At 43.7% G+C, this 22,622-nt stretch overlaps 1 protein-coding gene across 1 annotated transcript in view; it reads right to left on the reverse strand.

Annotated features, from left to right (window-relative positions):
* The window catches only part of FREM1 (FRAS1 related extracellular matrix 1), a 181,946-nt gene that overhangs the window by 34,931 nt on the left and 124,393 nt on the right, over positions 1-22,622 (reverse strand). Inside the window, exons 30-31 of the mRNA XM_066604279.1 lie at positions 7,214-7,363; positions 3,601-3,806 (exon numbers count right to left, since the gene is read on the reverse strand). Coding sequence (XP_066460376.1) covers positions 3,601-3,806; positions 7,214-7,363 — 356 coding nt within the window. The remainder of the gene's footprint in view (positions 1-3,600; positions 3,807-7,213; positions 7,364-22,622) is intronic.

The following is a 22,622-nucleotide window of genomic DNA, read 5'->3' on the forward strand; positions in this document are numbered from 1 at the left end:
TCCCATTCAAACTCTATACAAATTTTTAAGACTATGTAGATTAATAAACTGCTTGATTTGTAAGTTACAATGATTTACAAGACACAATCCTAGATCTTGTGCGATATTATGGAGACACTACAAAGTTTACATACACCATTCTCCATATTTTATTATGCACCACAATAAGCATCCAAGTATAAATAGGCAGTGAGATTTGCATTTGCAGGTTGTGCTGATCTAGAATTAATGGTCTGTAAGACGCCAGCAGATTTACAAGATTTGGGCGTACTGTTTAACAGTAAATGGGCCCTTGTCATTAAACGCCTAAGGCAATCTCCAATGTGTCTTTGGATAATTGGAAGTAATTTTACTCTTTGGGTGCTGGGCATTCCAAATCATATTGCAACTTTTAGGCATTATCTCATATAATTAGTGTGTAAGTCAAGCATTTCCCCAGGGTCTCTATTAAAATAATTTAATACCAAGTTCCAGTCCCTGTGGAAATAGCATGTTGTGTCCAACTTTTACACTGCTATGAACACAGGATTACTTTTTCGGTATACAATCATATAGATAATGTTGATGCAGTAAAGATAATTAGTTATTTTTTTTAACTCATGGAAATATTGCAACTGGCCATAATCAATCAAATTATTATTTTTTTAAGATTTATGTTGTATTTAAAAGGGAGTTCTGATCCCTAACTTGCTTGAAGTGATTGAAAATAAAACTGTCACATACTGTTTTAAGGCTGTGGACACCTCAGGGGTATTTTTTTTCACTTAAATGCACATATTGTGGGCTGACGATTATTTTTGTACTATGGTTTAAGTAAAGGGGTTGTCCAAGATAAAGCCTCTTTGTAAAAACAGGTCCCCTGTGTAAAAAAAAGAGAAAGTAATAGGGAGCTTATACTCACTTCTCTCAGCTCCCAGCAAGCTCCAGGTCTCCTTACTGAAGTAATGTTCACAGGCTGCATTAGCTCATTTAAGGCCCATTTACACACCCCACACAGATAATCTTTCAAAAGATTGAAAGATCAGCGATCGTCTTGCATAAAATACTAAAAGGCACTAATTGCTATTACTACTTTATCAGCTTAATTTGCATGCAAATGAGCTTCTGGGAGATGTTGCAGAACTCGGCAGGAGGTCTGAGCTCTGTAATTAGCTCCATTGTTCAGCCATGGGCTGCTAAGAGAAAACTATGTAATCTCTAGCTCTCCATGGAGAATTCAGCACCTTGGACACAGCTGTTCTGCTGGCTGGGCTGACAGCTAAGAATAGCTGAGACAAAGCAATCAGCTGTTATCAGCCCTCCCTGGGCAGAACACAGTGTGTAGTCCACTTATCAGCTGTTATTCCGAACTATGGTTTTGAAGCAGAACTGAAAACCGTCGTTTGGCAGAAAACTGAAAGATGAGCACATTTAAGGCCCATTTAGACACAACGATTATTGGCCAAAAATCGCTCAAAGCCATCTTTTGAGCGATAATCGTTGTGTCTAACTGCACTGACATAGTGCAGTTTTCGTTAAACCATCGCTCATCGTTGTCTTTTAGCGTGCTAAAAAAACAACAATGAGTCTTATCAGGGATTCACAGTGGGATACAGCTGATACTATTGTTTCAGCTGTTTCCCGCTCCCTGATGATAAGCTGGGTATGAAGAACCACATGGAGAGCTCCGCTGTATAACAGCCAGGTGCTCCGTGCAGAAAACAGCTGTATGCAGAAGACAAGCGGGGCCCCCCCCTTGTCTTCTGCATCCTCCGCTCAGAATGCTCGGCTGTATAACAGTCAGGCGCTTGAAGCGGGGAACAGCTGGATGCAGGACACAAGTGGGGACACCCCGCTTGTCTTCTGCATCCTCCCCTGGTATCGATCAGGTGTATGACAGCGGGGCGCTCCCAGCTGGGAACAGCTGGATGCAGAGAACAAGCGACCCCCGGCCTGTCCTCTGCATCCTCCGCTGGGAGCGCTCGGCTATATGATAGCCAGGCACTCCCAGCGGGGAACAGCTGGATACAGAGAACAAGCGCCCCGCCCGCTTGTCCTCTGCATCCTCCGGTGGGAGCGCTCAGCTGTATGACAGCCGGGAGCTTCTAGCGGGGAACAGCTGGATGCAGAGAACAAGTGGCCCCCCGCTTGTCCTCTGCATCCTCCGCTGTGAGAGCAAGATGTTTGAGCGATCACCTTGCGCTTAAATGACACAACGATTATCGCTCAAAAGTCGCTCAAAAAGCATCTCTTGAGCGATAATCGTTGTGTGTAAATGGGCCTTTATACACGTCACAGGCCACTGCAACCTGTAAACAATAGGAGCCACCGGCAAGGGCTTGCTGGGAACAGAGAGAGGTGAATATAATATCTTTATTATTTTTTCACATGGAGGACCCATGTGACGTTTTATCTTGGACAACCCCTTCAAATATTTTGCACAGTTTGACTTCTGCAGCTTCTATATATCCTAGTAAATAAACTAAAGGTACTTGTACACGGTACGACTTTCAGGCACATAAGCGCCTGACAACTGTCCCAGCAACTATCACTTCTTGGTTTCACACAGAAGAGATAGTCTTGTCAAAGAGAGGAGATGGAACGTGACTGAGGTCTCTTCTGGCCGCCCGCCTCCATTCACCGCAAATAGGCAGTCGCTCAAAGATTCAAGGACTCCTGTTTACACGGAACAAGAAGTCACTCAATAGTCGCTCCATTTCAAATCACTGAAACAGAACAACTAAAGACTACTGAGCGACTTCTTGCTCAGTGCCTTGTACGGGGCCATGTGTACACGGGCCAACAGTCACTCATAATCACTCAATTCAGCGATTATTTGATTGACTATCAGCCCATGTAAAGGTACCTTAAGTTTCAACAGAAGATTTGTTGGTGAGGCTGGACTGATGCTTAGGGTCCGTTTAGACCTGCCAATTTGTCGCTTGAATGAGCAAACAATGTCAGAGTTCGCTCAGTCGCTCGGGCAGCCTGTTTACACAGGCAGATACATTGTTGTCTCGTTCAAACAAGACATTGTTTAGTTGTTCACATTCACTGTATAAGTGAATGAGTAGGACTGAATGATCGGTATTTAAACCAAACGATTAGTAAACGAGCCAACGATGATTTTTATGCCCACATTAAATGAATGAAGAATGAAAAGTGAATGATTTATCATTCGTCGTTTGATCCTTGGCTGCGTTCACACTGAATGATCATCGTTCATTTTGGCTCGTTTGAACGATTTTTTTGAACACTAATCATTCCGTCTAAAAGCACCTTAAGATATCACGCAACTGCCACAGTTTAGCCGTAGACATTGGAATTAGACTGGTAGAACCTGCAGGGACCAGCCGATCCTCTGATGTGTATAGCAGCTTTTCGACTGTCCCCAGTTGGCAGATGTCGAGTGAGATAAGCCAGCTGGATTTAGACTGTCCAATCCTTTTGTTCTTGGGATATAAGCTGCTGATAGGGGTGTATGGCAGCGACTTTCTTCCCTCAGTACATTCAAAACACATGCATGTTTGGGCAAATGTGAATGTGTGCGGTAGGGTTGGGAGAAACGGCTGTTGGCCAACAGCTATCTAATATGTATGGGTGGCATTGAACATCACTTACTGATTTTCCATTTCTGATAAGCTTGAGTCTTTTCTTTTCATTCTGTATAAGGCTAAATGTTTCTGGCACATCCCCTCTGATGACCCCATCCGCCCCTCTTAAATTAGGAAGCGGAGATTCTTCTAGGGCATGGCTACAATGCAGATGTTCTGGTTTATTGGTGCAGTTTTGCCCAGTACTCTTCACCTTTTCTAGATGGCAATTTCCTATAATAAAAGTACAATTCCTTTAGCTGAAACATAAATATTGACATGGTATATGCGGGACTATGGAACAGTCATGGACATGGATACAAAAAATTAAGTTGTAACAGTAGAAAACATTCAGGAAGTTCTGCAACGGTAGCTCTGTTTTTCAATCATAGGAATTTAATCTTAAAGGGGTTGTCCCGCGCCGAAACGATTTTTCTTTTTTTTTTCAATAGCCCCCCCGTTCGGCGCGAGACAAACCCGATGCAGGGGTTTAAAAAAAAAAAAACGGATAGTACTTACACGAATCCCCGCGCTCCGGTGACTTCTTACTTACCTTGCGAAGATGGCCGCCGGGATCTTCACCCACGGTGGACTGCAGGTCTTCTCCCATGGTCCACCGTGGGCTCTGTGCGTTCCATTGCCGATTCCAGCCTCCTGATTGGCTGGAATCGGCACACGTGATGGGGCGGAGCTACGAGGACCAGCTCTCCGGCACGAGCGGCCCCATTCAGAAGGGAGAAGACCGGACTGCGCAAGCGCGTCTAATCGGGCGATTAGTCGCTGAAATTAGACGGCTCCATGGAGACGAGGACGCTAGCAACGGAACAGGTAAGTGAATAACTTCTGTATGGCTCATAATTAATGCACAATGTACATTACAAAGTGCATTAATATGGCCATACAGAAGTGCTGAACCCCACTTGCTTTCGCGGGACAACCCCTTTAATGAATTATCACTGTTCAGTCTTCCATATTATATCGCAGGTCGGTGCTGGAAGTTATTGCCGAATGATCTGATGCTAAAGGAATGCATGATTTACATTAAATCTGAGGCAAGGAATCCTTCCAACGCCCCCATGCCTAGATCAACCTCAGTATTTATATAGAGCTTGCCAGTGAGTTTCTAAACACCGCTGGCTCCATAAATCTTGCTATAATACTAAAAGAAAAAGTCTGTGAGCATATTATAAGCTTGTAAACAAGTGAAAGTGAACTATAAGGCCCAATGTCCACCGGCAAATTTGATTAGCATAATCCGCGTGGCAGATCCGCAAATCAAGCCGTCTATAGAGATGCATGGACGTCCGCAAATGGCTTAAAACATGCAGATTTGATTTGCAGACCCTTTTGGTCCGGAAAACAAATTGCGGCATGCTTCATTTCTATGCGGATCCCGCACTGACGGCTTCCATTGAAGTCAATGGAAGCCGTCTGATCCGCGGCACATCCGCAGCTGACACTGTGGACGAGCCATGGATCCGCTGGAAAGCAGATTAAAAAAAGCAAAAACTGTACTGCGCATGTCTGATGGCGAGCCATGAGGACCATACGCAGTACAGCGATCCCGAAAGTGAAGGAATCCATGGACGCCGCTGCCAGGGAATGCAGGTAAGCAGGGGTCACTGGCCGTGGGCAGGGCGGGATTCCCAGTATGGAATCCGCGCAAGCTGTGGACATGAGGCCTAATTGTTCAGTCTAAATGCAGCCAACAATTGACAAATCATTCCCCTTTTGTCCATCATTCATTTTAGCCAGGCATAAACAGGCTGCCCCAGCGAATGAGCAAACTCTGACATAGTTCGCTAGTGCAAATGAAAAATCCGGTCGTCTAAACGGACCCTTAGATAGGCACTTAAAAGACAAATGCTTGCTTACGCCGTTTACCTGTGACAGTGCTGCCATCACTATGAAATCACCATTTCTCTGTGGTGTGCAAAGTATGCAAACCAGCTGATGGGCCTTAGGCCACCCTCACACATGCGCTTTGTAACGAGATTACCGAGGTCATTGTGGTACAACACTCTCATCTTGATTTTCAAGCGCTGTCTGCTCTATTTTGCCACATTTTGCACTTTTAACGCAGTAATTTAATCCTTTCCAATTCGTCTTATATTGAGTTTTCTCTGCATTGCTCCCATGTCTGGCGAGCTCCGGCTCTTGTTTCTAACAAAATGCAGAAGAAAGCTCCAACATTGTAGCTCTCTTCTGCATAGTGTGAGAACCATGTGCCATACTCATTGTATGCAGATATAGGATGCCTCTGTATGGCACTGTATTATCAAGATATCTATCTTTAAAGAAATTAGAAAAGAATAGTCTTATTAGATAAATGTATGTAATATCAATATACATCCACTTACAGGATTATTACAAATGATTTTCCCAATATGAGACACTCATAACTCACGTTAAATTTTTTAAAAACTTGCTAATTAAGGCTGCCTGTCCACGGGCGTTGCAGAGATCCGCCACGGTAGCCGCCGGGGAGCAGGAGCCAGCAAGCGGATCTCCGCGGTAAGCCTATCTGACAGATAGGCTCACCGCGGAGAATCGCGGCAATTTGCAGCATGCTGCGATTTTCCGTCCGTGAGTGAAGAATCACTATGACTCTCCTCTTATGAACAGGGGGGCTGCGCTTTCCATAGCAACACTATGGAAAACGTTCACTGCGTTCCCCGCGGCCGGATTATCGCCGCTGGGAACACAGTGAAAATTCGTCTGTGCACAGGAGCCCTAAATCATCATGACATCATTTTGATGTGTTTCTGTTGAGCAATTCCAAGGAATCCACACCGCACTGTCCCATCGAAAATAAATAAGAGCTGGGGAGTGTGCGGGTGGCAAGGAAATTGGATCAGAAAGGGTTAAGAAGGTATTGCTCAAAGCTATCTTTTGAGTGAGAATCGTTGGGTCTAAATGCGCAGATATCGTGCAGTTTTCGTGCACGAGTCATTCCTCACTCAATTCTAGTTTTCTTGAATTGAGCGATAAACTCTTATCAGCAGTGAAGGCTGTTATCACAGTCGGCAGCGCTGATAAGATTCTTACAGCCCCTGTCCCGCTGGTAGTTCACAGCGGGACGCAAGCTGTAATCGCAGAGAACAATACAGCTGTTTGCTTATGCAGAACAGCTGTATTATTCGCCAAACGATAGCGGCAGTGTCCTGCTCCGCCTGCATAGCTCTTTAGTAGCTACTAAAGACTATCGTTTGAGCGACTTCTGAGCGATCATCTGTCAGTGTAAATGGGGTCTTACAGTCCGTGTCTGCATGAAACAGCTCGGTAGCGTGCGCTGCCTCATTGAATATCAATGGGTCCGTATGCTGACGTTTTTTTTTTCACGTCCGACACACGGATGAAAAGACGCTAGTGTGTCGGAGACCTTTGTCGTCAAGTAAGAAAATGTGTTGCTCAATATGCCTTTTACAAATCAGGTTTATACTTCACAACATGATCTATATTCTATTCACATTGAAAACATAATTGTACAGAATTTTGCAGCATGATGGGAGCAACGCTTAAAAAGAAACACCTCTTTTCTTATGAAGGTTATCATTACTTGTGACATTTTGTTACTGAAAAGGGGGCAGAATTTCTGCAAAGACTGTTCCAGATTTTAAGATGGAGATCAAAAAGAATACCTCCTCTGGGGTCCACAATTTTCACTACAGCTCTTGTATTATTGCCAAGAACTGCATTCACAGGAGAATTTAGAATCACTTCAAAGGTCTCATCGTCCTCTTCTAATCCATCCTGGGTAATTGCTATATTCCACGTCTTGGTTGACACTCCTACAACAAGTAAACATTTCAATTACTCTTTTAATTACTATTTCAAACAACCTGGTGATAGAGAAATATATTAATTAGTATGTCTGCAGTTCGATGGGAAGAGACGATGGATGCCATTGTGCCCGCAAAAATCGGACTGCATTCCTGCTGTTATCTGTGGCAAGGAACTCACCCGCAGAAGCCCCTGGTCCATCGCATTTAACCCTTGCATCGTATAGCTGCATAGTGGTGTATGAAAACCTAAAATCCAGTCGGTGATTGACTGAAATAATAGAGATAGGGCTACATGGCAATTTTGACGGTGATGGGTGACGTGAAATCAAAACTACTATGTAGCACATTGCACTGTCATTGAACTCAAGAGAGTCGCAAGGCACAGGTTGCTGCAACCACACAGTCTCAGCCAACTGCAGCAACCTGCAACTCATACTGAGACTCCATTGAGTTCAATGGAGGTCAGCTGATCAACGAGTCGTTCGTCAGCTAATTGGATCTTTTATGCTCGCTGACTGGTAGCACTGGTATAAACGAGCAGTACAATTCAGCAGCCACCAGGTGTGGGGTCGCAGCTCAGCAATCAGTTTGCAATAAATTGTATATTTGCACGTTGTGTTTCATAAGCTGTAATATATTCCGTACTTAGAGGTGTATAGTATACAGTTTTTGTCATGCTAAAAAAATCTGATGATTTATTTCAGTTTTTTTCCACCTTTTTATGTGACCCATTATATCTGTACAATTCCATTGAAAAACAAACTAAAAATCTTTTAGGGTGGAAAAATAAAAATAACAAAACTAAAATAATGTGGTTGCATAAGTGTTCACACCCTCTTATATCTGGGGATGTGGTTGTGTTCAGAACTATCCAATCACATTTATACTCATGTTAATAGTAGTCAGCGCTCCGCTGCCATTATTTACAGGGATTCTGATTTACCCCATATAAAGTTCAGCTCTTCTAGAAGGATTTTCTTAGTTGTATTTTTCAGCAAAAGCCATAAAGATCTTACAACACATCAAAGGGAGAAGGGGACCAAAGCATTTCCAAGACATTACATATACCATGGAACAGATTGAAGACTTCATCAAGAAGTGTATATATTTATCAAAAGAGTGACATCACCGAGAACTGGACATCCCTCAAAAATTGATGAAAAGACCAAAAGAAAATTGGTCCAGGAGGCTGCCAAAGGCCGACAGCAACATTAAAGGAGCTGCAGGAATTTCTGACAAGTACTGGTTGTGTAGAGCATGTGACAACCGTCTCCCATATTCTTCATATGTCTGGGCATGAGGGTGGCAAGATGGAAGCCTTGTCTACTAAAGAGAAACATTCAAGCCCGGCTATGTTTTGCCAAAACCTACATCAATTATGACAAAAGTATGTGGGAGAACATGTTATAGTCTGATGAGACAAGGTTGAATTTTGAGCCATAATTCCAGAAGGTATATTTGGTTCAAAGCCAACACTGTGCATTATCAGAAGACCGCCATACTCACAGTGAAGATAGCGAAGGCAGCATTATGCTTTGGGTCTGTTTTTCTGCTACTTTAACGGGGGCATTAGTAAGGTGAAGGAAATTATCAACAGTTCCAAATATCAACCCATTTTGGCACAAAACCTTCAGGCCTCTGCCAAAAAGCTGAAGATGAAGAGGAATTTCACCTTTCAGCATGACAACAACTCAAAGCATATCTCCAAATCACCAAAAGAATGGCTTCACGAGAAGATTAAAGTTTTGGAATGACTCAGCAAATGCCTAGACCTGAATTCCATTGAAAATCCGTGGGTAGACCTGAAGAGGGTGCTACATACAAGATGCCCTTGAAATCTATTTTACTGACTCATCCCCTCTTGATGTCGGTTTATTGTTTTTCTGGTTATGTAATGCACTGTGATTTAACAGAAATATATCACTCCTTTAGTGTTTGAGGTCAAACAGAATCTGTTATTTTCTGACCATAACCTTTTCTCCTTTACTCTCCAACATTCTTGTCTCTCTCAGCACTCTCCTACTTATTACACACCCAGAAATCTATAGGCTGTTTCAGCCCAGCAATTTTCAGACTCCCTACAGTCCTCTTTGCCCCAATCTCTTTCCTCTCCTGTTCTGATGTGGCTGCTCTCATGGCGGGCTTCCACCATGGCTCACCCGCTCCGGCAGCCACAGGCAGTCAGGTCCATACTTGCACTCCATTATGTTGGGTTCTATCTCCACCCCCTTCCTTCTCTGCCCACTACCTGACCTCTGCCTGTAAGGCGTGTGCATGCTGCCACCAAGTCTCTTGAAGGACCATTGCACCTTCCCATAACTTGTTCTCCTTCAATCCGGTCATTGTTCCTGCTATGTTAGGCATCCATACTATAGGGTGGATGTCTAAACAATTTGGTTTGTGATAAAGACCGTCTTTGTGTATTCCTGTTCTGACTCCCAGTTATTCAGACTTCCGTGCTCCCTGACCTCAGCTCTGTTTACTGGACTTCATTATTGCTGCCTTCCCTAACCTGCCTAGACTTCGTTGTTGCTACTGTGCCACCAGCCCCAACCATTGCTACGTCTCTTGATATGTTCGAACCATCAGATATTGCACCTTGGCCCATTGTAGCATCAGCAGCCATACTTTCAGGACAATCTGTGAGAGTAATGGCTTGGGGGCCACACAGCAAAGACGATATCCTGATTGGATGGTTGCAGGATGAAAACCATTGTTCCCCATTTGCTGTCTCCTCAGCCCAAAGTTAATTGAGTATATGGCAAGGTGAATCCACATCCATGTGCCTGACTGCTACCAAACATCATAAAGAAACCCTCAAAGCTGCCCTAGATGACCCTCTCAATGCAGACTATGGCAACCTTGGCAAATGCCTCAAACACATGTCCTTCAATGATGCTCTAGATGTGTTGTACGCCTGTGGAGGAAATCACAGACATTAAAAGACTGTGATTTAACAGAAATATATCACTCCTTTAGTGTTTGAGGTCAAACAGAATCAGGCACATAGGGACCTAAAGGACCATTGTAGTACGAAGCTAGTTTCTTAATGCGAGAGGCAAAGAAATAGTTGTCTACATACTTTTCCTAGTGTAGATGAGTTGGCCATTGTGCCATAGTATATTTTTAGCGCTAGTTTTAGCCAGATGCCTAAGTGATTGGGCTGCTGAATGTCAGGTCCCTGCTGTCAGAGACTGCTGAGGACCCTGGAGAAGGGAAAAAACAGTTTTTAGCACTGTATATGGAATAAATGGAATAACATTTATTGGTCCTTGTGATCACATGGTCGCTGGGATGCCAGTAGCAGGAGGCTGCTGGGTGTAACTGACCCTGTACAGCCCTAACCGTAAAAACTGCCAGTACAATAGGACATATTTCCAGGCACTGTTTTAGTGGAATAGTATAATAAAAATATCTATCTACACCCATGTACAGCCCACATGTGGTATTTTTTTAACCGCCTGATGCCACAGTCCACCACAAAAGTCCCTCTCATACATTGCTCAACCATCTGCGCACCCTCTTCATCCTCCTGCTACTAGCTGCAGGGCACAGGTCTCCTACCCCACCGTGTATTTCTTCTAACTTTAACCTCTCACCAGCTCCACAAAGAAACACCTTAAATCTGGTTAATATTCACTGTATACCTCCTCCTGTCTCCTTTAAGTATTTGCTCTGAAACTCTCAGTCAGTGTAAAACAAACTCCCCACCACTTCCCCTGAGAACAGGCGCGGTGGAGGAGTTGGTGTTCTTCTTTCTCCACAATGCACTTTCCAGGTCATCTGCCCTGTTCCCTCACTCACATTCCTTCTTTTTAGGTTCAGTCACTTAGACTCTTCCATCTGCTCCCCCTGCAAGTGGCTGTTGTCCACTGTCTTCCAGGCCCTTCTCACCAGTTCTTGGATCACTTTGCTTCCTTGCTACCCCATTTTCTCTCATGTGACATTCCAACTCTCATTATTGGTGACTTTAATATCCCTATTGATGAACCAATCTCCTTGTCTGCCTCTCAACTTCTAGTACTAACCACTTCCTTAGGTCTATCACAACTTACAGCTTCTTTCCACACACAGATAACAAGATACTTTCAGCTGTTCTCTTTCTGAATTTTTAAACTTCCCTCTGTTATTTTCTGACCATAACCTTTTCTCCATTACTCTCCAGCATTTTTGTCTCTCTCAGCACTCTCCTACTTATTACACACCCAGAAATCTATAGGCAGTTTCAGCCCAGCAATTTTCAGACTCCCTACAGTCCTCTGCGCCCCTAATCTCTTTCCTCTCCTGTTCTGATGTGGCTGCTCTCATGGCGGGCTTCCACCATGGCTCACCCGCTCCAGCAGCCACACACAGTCAGCGCCATACTTGCACTCCATTATGTTGGGTTCTACCTCCACCTCCCTTCCTTCTCTGCCCACTACCTGACCTTTGCCTGTAAGGTGTGCGCATGCTGCCACCCAATCTCCTGAAGGACCATGCACCTTCCCATAACTTGTTCTCCTCCAATCGGTCATTGTTCCTGCTGTGTTATGCATCCACACTATAGGGTGGATGTCTAAACAATTTGGTTTGTGATAAAGACCCTCTTTGTGTATTCCTGTTCTGACTCCCAGTTATTCAGACTTCCGTGCTCCCTGACCTCAGCTCTGTTTACTGGACTTCATTATTGCTGCCTTCCCTAACCTGCCTAGATTTCGTTGTTGCTACTGTGCCACCAGCCCCAACCATTGCTACGTCTCTTGATATGTTCGAACCATCAGGTATTGCACCTTGGCCCATTGTAGCATCAGCAGCCATACGTTCAGGACAATCTGTGAGAGTAATGGCTTGGGGGCCCCACAGCAAAGACGATATCCCGCTTGGATGGGTGCAGGATGAAAACCATTGTTCCCCATTTGCTGCCTCCTCAGCCCAAAGTTAATTGAGTATGTGTCAAGGTGAATCCACATCCATGTGCCTGACTGCTACCAAACATCATAAAGAAACCCTCAAAGCTGCCCTAGATAACCCTCTCAATGCAGACTATGGCAACCTTGGCATATGCCTTAAACACATGTCCTTCAATGATGCTCTAGATGTGTTGTACGCCTGTGGAGGAAATCACAGGCATTAAAAGACTTCGTCCATTACAAGTTCATGCTCATAACTTACTTCTCTGCCCTTCACCATGCCAAACAATCCTACTACTCACCACTCCCATTCCCTCACTATCCAATAACCCCCCTAAAAACTGAGACTTTTCCCTACCTCCTTCGACCTAAAGTGCAGTCGCTCATGACAGATGTCAGAGCTGAAGACCTGGCTAAAGAAAAAACTGACAATATCCAGCATGAAATATTATAGCTTGGTACTATATAAATAATAATTATCATTATTATATGTTCCCTATTGGCGTTTTCTGACCTTTGAATGGTAAGGCATAAAAAAACAAAAACAAAATTAAAGTAAAAATAAATGAATGAATGAAGGAATAAAAAATTACAAAATACACAAAAAATAATGCACCGCCTAAAAATCATGTGAGCAGAAAAAATGGAATCCAATTGCCGAAAGAACTCGTCTTATGACAAAACTGAACAACTGTGGAAGCAGGTGCATCACCTGGCCAGCGGCGCTTAGTAGCGCTTGCCATATGTGCTGCAGTGAAGGCTCAATAATATCAGAGGCGTAACTTGAAGCTCCCGGGCCCTGATGCAAAACTTGTAACAGGGCCCCCAACTATAATGCTTTATTCATAGTACTGGGTTCCCTATATGGAGAAGAGAGGCCTTATGGGCCCCCTAAGGCTCCTGGGCCCGGGTGCAACCGCATCCCCTGCATACTCTATAGTTACGCCTCTGCTCAATATTAGGTGAGAGAAGAGGCCTTGCAGAATCAAATCAGCTGTGGGTCCAGTCAAAATATGCACCAATAGTGCGGGTTCTGATGTGGTATTGGATGCAGAAATACTCAATATTTTGTTATGGAATTTTCTGCTGTAGAAAATTTGAAGCATTTCCACTGCATGTGACCACATCCATATGCTGCTTTGATACTTCCATTTTTTTAAATACAATGGCGGTGAATATATTTTATCTGATCTTGGTTCTGGCACTGTGTCTATGTAGTAAGCTTGGTTCAGTTATCATATCTATGTAACAAGCTTGGTTCTGGTATCTACTGTATATAGTAGCCTCAGTTCCCATTATTGTATCTATATAGTAAGCTTGGTTCGCTTGCCATATTTATACAGTAGTCTTAGTTGTGTCGCCATATACAGTATATGTGTTCCCATGGGAGATAAGCCTCTGCCAGAGGTATCTAACAGCAGCTTATTTACTTCTCAACAATAAATACCCTCTCAGCTGGGTATGTATGTATATGCGACAGTCAGGAACGATAGTTGTATTAGAGGATAGAGCTTATTATTGCTATAAGTATTTATGTTGACTGCAAAATCCTGGACTCTGCAGATGCGAATCTTGAATGGAAGAAGTAGTCATGCCAGTCTGGGCTAAATGGAGAAGATGGGAAAAGTAAATGACTGCAATCAGAGAAGGCGGCACCTGGATGTAAATGTTTTATTCCGCTTTTTTTGCTTTGTCTGATTGGTATTCTGTTACTTTTTCCTGTTCTACTTTGCAGGTCATCTGTTTGGTATCTGACCTCTATGCAGTCACTGTTTTTAGTCTCAGTATATTGGCAATATTAACTTACATTATGGTGGTAATTGTGGCATTCATGTAGTGTGTTTCATTTACCAATAGTGTGATAGTGTTATCCAGCCATGTTATAGTGGAGTTATTTAGTCATGTTATGGTGATGCTATCCAGTCATGGTATAGTGGTATTATATAGTCCCCGTATTTATTATTCAGGGTATGGCTAATCTATGTATACAGATTCCTGAGTCTGGTCCAGCAAAGTGTGTCATACGTTTCCAAGTAGAGCGCATAACTCTTGGTTAGTACCGTCCACCACTGAACACCAAGACCTGGCTGTACACTTGGCAGCAGTGCCTTTTCACTGAGCGACATTCATATTCATCAATTGTGCCACCTATAACAATTATTTTTATGGCATCACAATTTAATGATGAATGATAGTTTTATCATTAATGTCCTTTGTAAGAGTGCCCATTGTGTTTAATCAGCTGGAACCACTGGTAGATCACCGCTAATTGCCGGCTGGCATTTGAAATTGTCGTGTGGTATCTGAAATTGCTATTTAAGTCCATGTGGCAAGCCTGCAATTAGCGATGATCTGCATGCGGATAGAGCCGATCAACCACAATGTGTCAGGGTACACTTAACACGGACAGGTTATCACTGCAATTCCTCAGAAATGAGTGAATCATTATATAATGGCAAGTTAAATGGGTCTTTACTGAGTGGCGTATTTAGTCGTAGGGCCTAGGGTCTCGTGAGCTGCAAATACGGCCCTACTGAACTGTTCTACAGCTGATTCACTGGAGTATGTCAAATAACCACACGGCTCAGCCCAGCCGCATTTAAGGAGCAGTTCATTGGTTAGCTTCTCTTTAAATGTGTGTTGAAATCCAGTATTTCTTGTTTATTTCTAGTACAGTGATACCTTGGGGTAAGAGTGCCTCAGCTTACAAGCTTTTTGACTTGAGAGCAGGCTCTCTTTCGAATTTTTGCTCTGATTTAAGAGCAAAAACGTGGGTTACAAGTCTTGCTCTCAATGGGGCTGGCGGTGCTGCCGGTAACCCTATTGAAAGCAATGGCCTGCCAGCAACCCCTGCAGTGATTTTTGGGGAAGGGCTTTAAATATAAGCCCTTCCCTGAAAAATCTTCCCTAGTTGCAGTAAAAAATATATACTCACCTGTCTGCCATGGTCGGGGCTCAGGCGTGTCTAGCCGCTGCTTGTCCTCCCTGCATTTTTAATCCCCGCCTGCTGAAAAGCTTCAGAGCAGTGCAGGGAGAACAAGTGGCGGCTTGATGTGCCTGAGCCTCGGCAGACAGGTGAATATGTATATTTTTTTTACTACAGCTAGGCATGATTTTCAGGGAAGGGCTTATATTTGAAGCCCTTCCTCGAAAATCTCTACGGGGGTGCCTGGTGTCCTATTGCTTTTAATGGGGCAACGCCATCCCCATTGAAATCAGTGTGAGAGATTCATGATCCTGAACGGATTAATGGCTTTTCCATTCACTTCAATGGGGAAAATTGATTCGACTTATGAGTGTTTTGGGTTAAGAGCTCCGTCACAGAACGAATTAAACTCTTAAACAAAGGCACCACTGTATCTTGTTCTGGTCAGTGTTGTCTTGTTCCTATGGTTATTTCTTGTCCAGTCCATGTTCCTTATCCTTGTGGTTTTTGTTTGCTCCTTCATTGCTTGTTTCTTGTTTCATGGTTCAATTTTTCTTTGGCTTTCTTGTCTTTAGGCCCTAGTGCCCTTGCATTGTTTTTCAACATCAGTGTTTCAGATAGGGCTGCTATTAGGGATAGAGACAGTGGTAACTGGTGATAGGGTCAGTGTCAGGAATAGATTACAAAATGGAATTTAAATTTCAACGTGAAGCAGAAGAGAACTTCTATGTAATTTCTTAATAGTGTAATTACAAATTAAAGTTCTTAAAAAAGTTGCTTTCATTCTTGATCTCGACTGAGGTGTACTTTGCAGCTAATTCAATGCATCTGTAACAGGGCTTTAAATCTGCCATGTGGCATTTATAATACTGGTGTCTTCTTATGCTAAAAATGGGCATTTGGGCCCCTTCAGACATCTTGAATGGGTGGCGATTGCTACCTCTGCACCATTTATAGCTACACCTCCTGATCTTTCTGTCTTCTTGCTTGAAGAGTAGTGATAGTGGCTCTCCAAATATCAGCAAGGAAGTCTTCACAGATGCACACCACCAATTCTTGAGCTCTGCAATGATGGTGAGTAGCTAGAGATCGTCATTAACTTCTGAAAGACCTTGTCTTATTAGGGTTGCAGGTTGAGGTGTGCAGGATATATAAACCACCTTCTGCACGCCCGTTTTTTTCACCATTACTTATTTTAATTTTAGGAAAAACCTGTTTCCCCTTGGCAAGATCCTGGGCTGAACATATGGATCTATAAAAGTCACAGGCACAATACAACCTGGAGCGTTTTATTACTTTCATTATGTTGCCATATTAGCTAGTACTATTTGTTCATCCAGTTTTATTACCATTTAATATAGAGTTTAGGTTTAGAGTTGAGAAAACCTTATTATTAAGAGGGGGACATAATTTTATTTGCCCAAATTACCAATCAGTCTACTTAGATGTCCTTTTATGTGATGAAAATTAAACATTACAGTGTTACATCTGGCTCTCCAGCCGTCCCACTGGCATACATTTCTAACAGATCCATTCGGGACTGGCATGCTGTCAGATAGTGTTTGAGAAAGCCCTTCCTAAATTATTAAGCACTTGGCACCTATTGAATTCCCAATAAAAATGATTAAGTTTGGTTCATATGTCCATATGCCCGTGCTTGTACATACTGTATACTTGGTTATACACAGGTTCATGCTATATGGACGTTATGGAATACATTGTAAGTTTCAGACTCCAACTTGTCATGGAATGGGAACACTGACTGTAAATGTTCAGAGGAAGTTACAATAGTTATCAAAGTTCTATGCACCTATGTGTGATCATCACTTGACCAGGACAGACTTTCAACCCCTAGAAGTAAACAATGGAGATCCCATTCAATGACTGTAACCAGAGTTGTTTAAAACCATGAGAGATTAATACACAAAATAGCATAATGGAATTTCTAACCTAGTCCATAGTCAAGAGTGGCACTACTTCAATGTCTCATTGGTTTTTATTGAGAAAAACCCCATGGAACTTTATTTACTGTATTGATATAGCGCATACATATTCTGCAGCACTGTCCAAAAAGTATCATCTCTTAGGCCTCAGTGCCACGGCAAAAATGGAATTTTAAAAAACGCGCGGGTCTCCTGCGCATGCAATCCGCGCCCATAGGGAAGCATTGGGCACCCGCAGGTAATTAAATACCTGCGGATGTCATGTGGATCACACACGCGGGAAAACGACCGCAGCATGTTCCGTTTTTGTGCGGTTTTACCACACGGACGGCTCCCGCGGCTTCAATTGAAACCAATGGAAGCCGTCCGGATCCGTGGTACAGACACAGCTGTCACTGCATCCGTGCTGTGGGACTGCGGAAAAGCAGAAGTTTAAAAAGTAAAAAAAGTTGGCGCGGCACATGCACACAGCATTCCGCCAGCATCCTGAGCACATCTGTCGTGCAGAAGAATGAAGATCTGGCCTGCACGGAGAAGAGCCCCGCAGCTTCCGGACAGGTAAGTATACTGTATTTTCTGGCCTCATGTCTGTGGGGCGGGTGGAATCTGCAGCAGGATTCTGCACAGGAAAACCGTGCGGGCCTGTGGAGATGAGGTCTTAGACTGGGTTCACACCAGTCTTACGTTCTCCATTGTTCAGTTCCATTCTAGTAGCTGAACAACAAAAAAAAACAAAAGTGTCGGATCTGGCGTATGCTGGATGGATTCCACTGACTGTAATGGGGTTCATCAAGCTTCTGGCAAAAATGTTCCCTGACTAAATAGCACAGCTTTGACCAGAGCCTCTGACTCAAACTGAAGACAGCCTTACACTGGACTCTGGATCCACAATCTAGACTCCAAATTAAAGGGGTTTTCCAAGAACAAATGCCCTTGATTACCTATTCTCATGATCAGTAGCTGATCGTCGGGGGTCCGCCTGTTGGGATTTTGGCTGATCAGCTGAGCTAGTGCATGCTGTTAGCGCCGCTACACACAGTTATCAGCTGCTCTAACCTCTGTGTAGTGGCCAGCAGTGGTAATTGCAAGCACATCTCTCATTAAAATCTATGGGACTCCAGCCTGCAATTACAAGCATCGGCCACTACATAGTGGTTTGCTCCGATCTGCTTCTGCTCCGATCACCATGCGAATGCGCCCACTCAGCTGATCAGAGCAGTGGACCCTGGCCGATCAACCATTGATGACCTCTCCTGAACCCCTTAAACCTATTGGAATATTTTTAGAGTATCAGAGAAAGCCCACATGCGAAGAGCATACAAACTCTATGGAGATGATGCCCTTGGTTATGAACCTAGCATCCCAGTACTGTGACGCAATGGTGCTAACCACTGAGCCACCATACTGCCCCACAGTGACTCTGCAGCCGGCCATATCATTATATGTAAGCAGTGTGCAGGCACATGGTGGCAGGCATTGCTGTAGACATTGCAGGTCACATACAGCTCACAAGCTGCACTTATATATAACTATACTTCCAAATGTAAGGACACCTGTTCGGGAATAAAAGTTTAGCATGATTAACATTAATGAATACCTATTGAAATCTCAAACATCCCTGGCACCCCATCTTAATGCAGTAATTAGGTGGTTGGACTATTACTACAACTCGACGCCCTCAGTAAAAGTGTTTAACTGTGCCCCAGCCAAAGTGATAATTCTGTCTTGTGAAGTGAGCAGAAAGTCTGCTTGTTGGCAGCCAAAAGCAGAGGCTCTCTACTTGTAAGGTTCGAGAAATGTAAAAACATGCCAAATTCTCTCAGCAAATCACTAGGTTTCCTCGTTAATTGATTAAGTATAATGTAACTAAGATAATGCTTTGTTATAGCACATTAATCCCCCGCTGTGTAGACAAACAAGGGCTTACACATAAATGCGCAGAACATAAGTATATTATTATGTTTCTAATGATTTCCAAACTGTTCCAAGTCTCTGGTTCCCATTTATGTGCAAAAAATACAGATAACGATAGTCGTTCTCCTTTATAAGGTAGTGGGAGTAAGAGGGAGGGGGAGGGGGGAGTGATACACATTTATAGAATAGTTTGGATAGAAGTTTGAAGCTCACTCTTTCTACATTGACCCCAAAAGCGTATTAAATAGGAACCTAATTAGGAAGCAATCTGTTTATATGCTCATTGTCAAAAAAGTCCAGCACCTAAAGAAGTTGTCGTTTTGCTGTAAAACTCAGCATGCAGTTCCATCACAGGCAGATATGTAAATTATTAGAGTTGTGGCATGATTAGATGAACGGTGTCGTCATCGGGGGCCCTAAAAATGGTTCCACCCTTGGCCTATAAAAAGGCTCTCAGAGGCTAGTGAACCTCTTTTTCCACTTATGTAGAGTTTGTAGAGCCTAGACATGTCAAAGAGATGTCACCCCGTTACCAGAGTCTGAGAGGGGCGCATTATTGGAATGTGAGAAGCTGGATGCTCGTATCGATGATTTGCTATATCCTGGGCCATCCTGACAAGACTGTTAGGAGGTGTTGGGACCAGTGGATGTGTCAGGAAGCCCTCGAAAGCCCGAGTAGCTCCAACTGTTTCATTGTCCGCCATCCAGAGACAGGTGGCGCCATCATTACACCCTTGTGTCTGTTGGGACCATTTCCAGGTAGTTGGATGAAGGACATTTGATCTCACAGCACCCATTATGTACAAACCCTTTGACACCCACCCACTGTCACCTCTGTTTGCAGTGATGTCGTGAGCAACAAAACTGGACTTCTACAGAGTGGAAGGGTTGTCTTCAGCAATGAATCAAGTTTTAGTTTGGACACTGATGACGGCCATGTTTGTATCAGCAGACTGAGGGGTCAGCGCCTCAATTCTGTCTTTGCTGTGGAACGGCACACTGCCCCCTGCTTTGGTGATGGTCTGTGGGGCTATCATGTATAACAGTCAGTCACCCCTAGTAGTGGGTCAATGACAGCTCAGCGATATGTTCAGGACATCCGTGTTCCTCTCATGGCGGCTTCCAGCAGGATAATGCTCGGCCTCACAGACAAGGGGGACACAGGAATGCCTCCACAACAGGTGCGTATCTAAAGACTCAGGGGCCCTGGTGCAAAAGTTCAGCTCAGGTCGCCCCCCTGTACCCGTACCCATACCTAAACCGCACAGCATACAGCTGCAAAACGATGTAGCCCCTTTGCATAAGCATGCCACATTTCCTGAACTATGTGACAATTTGTTTATAGCCCCTTACGCCGGGCTCACACAAGAGTATAATTACTGTGTATTACGTGTGTGTTGTACGTGCATTTCATACGTGGTAATTTGCTGACAATCAAATACATTGCCATACGCAGTGCTGCTCACATTTGCGAGTAGGAATTGCAGAATATTAGGGCGCAAAAAAGAACGCAGCATGTTCTATCTTACAGCGTATTACACGTCAGAGAGCCCAATGTCCTCTATGGGCGCATAATCAACGCTGCCCATATGTAATTACATTGTGTATGGATGGCATGTATATATAGGAAATAGAAACAAAAAAAAACCAGGTGGACTGCGCAGCACAGCGGGCGTGAGATACCCTGTCATGCACAGTACAATTTTGCTACGATATACAGAGATAGAGCAGGTCGGCGGCGGCTCCACAGCGGTAAAACGCTGCATGACCTGCACAGGCTTACAGCCAAGTGAGCGCGCATTGGGCTTTGCATGTTTTTTGTTTCATTTTTAACCCCTTAATTACGCGGCCCCTTTTTTTGCATTTTTGTTTTTACCTCCCCCCTTTAAAAAAATCGTAACTCCTTCATTTATCCATCAACGTCGCTGTTTGAGGGCTTGTTTTTTGCAGGACGAGTTGTATTTTTCAATGGAGCTATTTAATGTACCATATAATGTACTGAAAAACTTTACAAAAATTCTAAGTGGAGTAAAATGAAAAAAAACCCTACATTCTGCCATGTTTCAGTGCGTCTTGTTTTGTATGGCGCACAAACTGCAACAAAAATGACATGATACCTTTATTCTATGGGTCAGTACGATTGCTACGATACCAAACTTGTATAGGTTTTTTTTTACTGTACTACTCTTTTTTTTTTTTTCAAAGACATTTAATTTTTTTCTATTTTCTGTGGTCATCTTGTGCGCGCAATAACTTTTTTGTTTTTCATCGACGTAGTTGTGCAAGGGCTCATTTTTTGCGGGATGTTCTGTAGTTTCCGATAGTACCTATTCGGAATACGTACGACTTTTTGATCGCTTTTTATTGCGTTTTTTCTGGGAGACAGGGTAACTTGAAAAGTGCAATTTTGGCGGTCTTTATTTATTGATTTATTTCGGACGACGTTCACCGTGGGGAGTAAATAATGCACTACTTTGATAGATCGGATTTTTATGGACGCGGCGATACCAAATATGCATTTTTCTGTTATGATTTAGATTTTTTTATTATAGATATGGCATTTTTTTTACAATTAATAAAACTTTATTGATCTTTTTAAAAAATTTTCTTTTAAGCCCCCCTCGGGGACTACAACATACGATGTTTTGATCGCTCCTGCAGTATGATGTAATGCTATAGCATTACGTCATACTACATTCTGACAGGCAGCCTATCATGCCACCCCACAGGGCTGGCTTCATAGGCAGACTCTCAAGGCAGCCCTGGAGCCTTTCAAAAGGCCCCCGGCAGCCATCGTTCAGGGAATTTAAATGCCGCTGAATTGACAGCGGCATTTAAAGGGTTAATAGTCGCGATTGGCCGTACAGCTGATTGCAGCTATTGCCCACGGTTGTCAGCTGTACTAAACAGCTGAAGCCCGCGCTGTATGAAAAGAGGTCGCCCTGCAACCTCACTTCATACATACCCTGATGCGTACAGCTGAGCGAACGTACTCTGCCGAGCTTGACGCTCGTTCGAGTATTAGCGTACTCGATGGTGCTCGTTACTCGAACGAGCATCACGCTGTGTTCACCCCGCCCAAGTTTTTGGCTCCTACCCGCTATGACGTGCTGAGAGAGAGAGAGAAGCCTCCATGCCTGCCCATACCACATCTTACACCCAAGTTAGAGGCGGCCCAACAGGTTAGTAGAGCTCCCATGCCCACCTGTATCACATATTGCATCCAAGCTAGAGAAGGTACAACAGGGTACTAGAGCCCCCATGCCCACCTGTATCACATCTTGTATCCAAGCTAGAGGTGGTGCAACAGGCTACTAGAGCCTCCATGCACCCTGTATCACATCTTGCATCCAAGCTAGAGGTGGTACAACAGAGTACTAGAGCCTCCATGGACCCCGTATCACATCTTGTATCCAAGCTAGAGGCAACCCAAGAGGGTACTGAAGTCTCCATGTCCACCCATATCACATCTTCTTCCAAAGCTATAAGGCAGTTTGACATGGTAATAGAGCCTCCATGCCTGCCCATACCACATCTCGTATCCAAGCTAGAGGCAGTACAACAGGGTACTAGAGCCTCCATGCCTGCCTGTA

Source organism: Eleutherodactylus coqui, chromosome 5, assembly GCF_035609145.1.
Source record: "Eleutherodactylus coqui strain aEleCoq1 chromosome 5, aEleCoq1.hap1, whole genome shotgun sequence".
NCBI classification, from domain to species: Eukaryota; Metazoa; Chordata; class Amphibia; order Anura; family Eleutherodactylidae; genus Eleutherodactylus; species Eleutherodactylus coqui.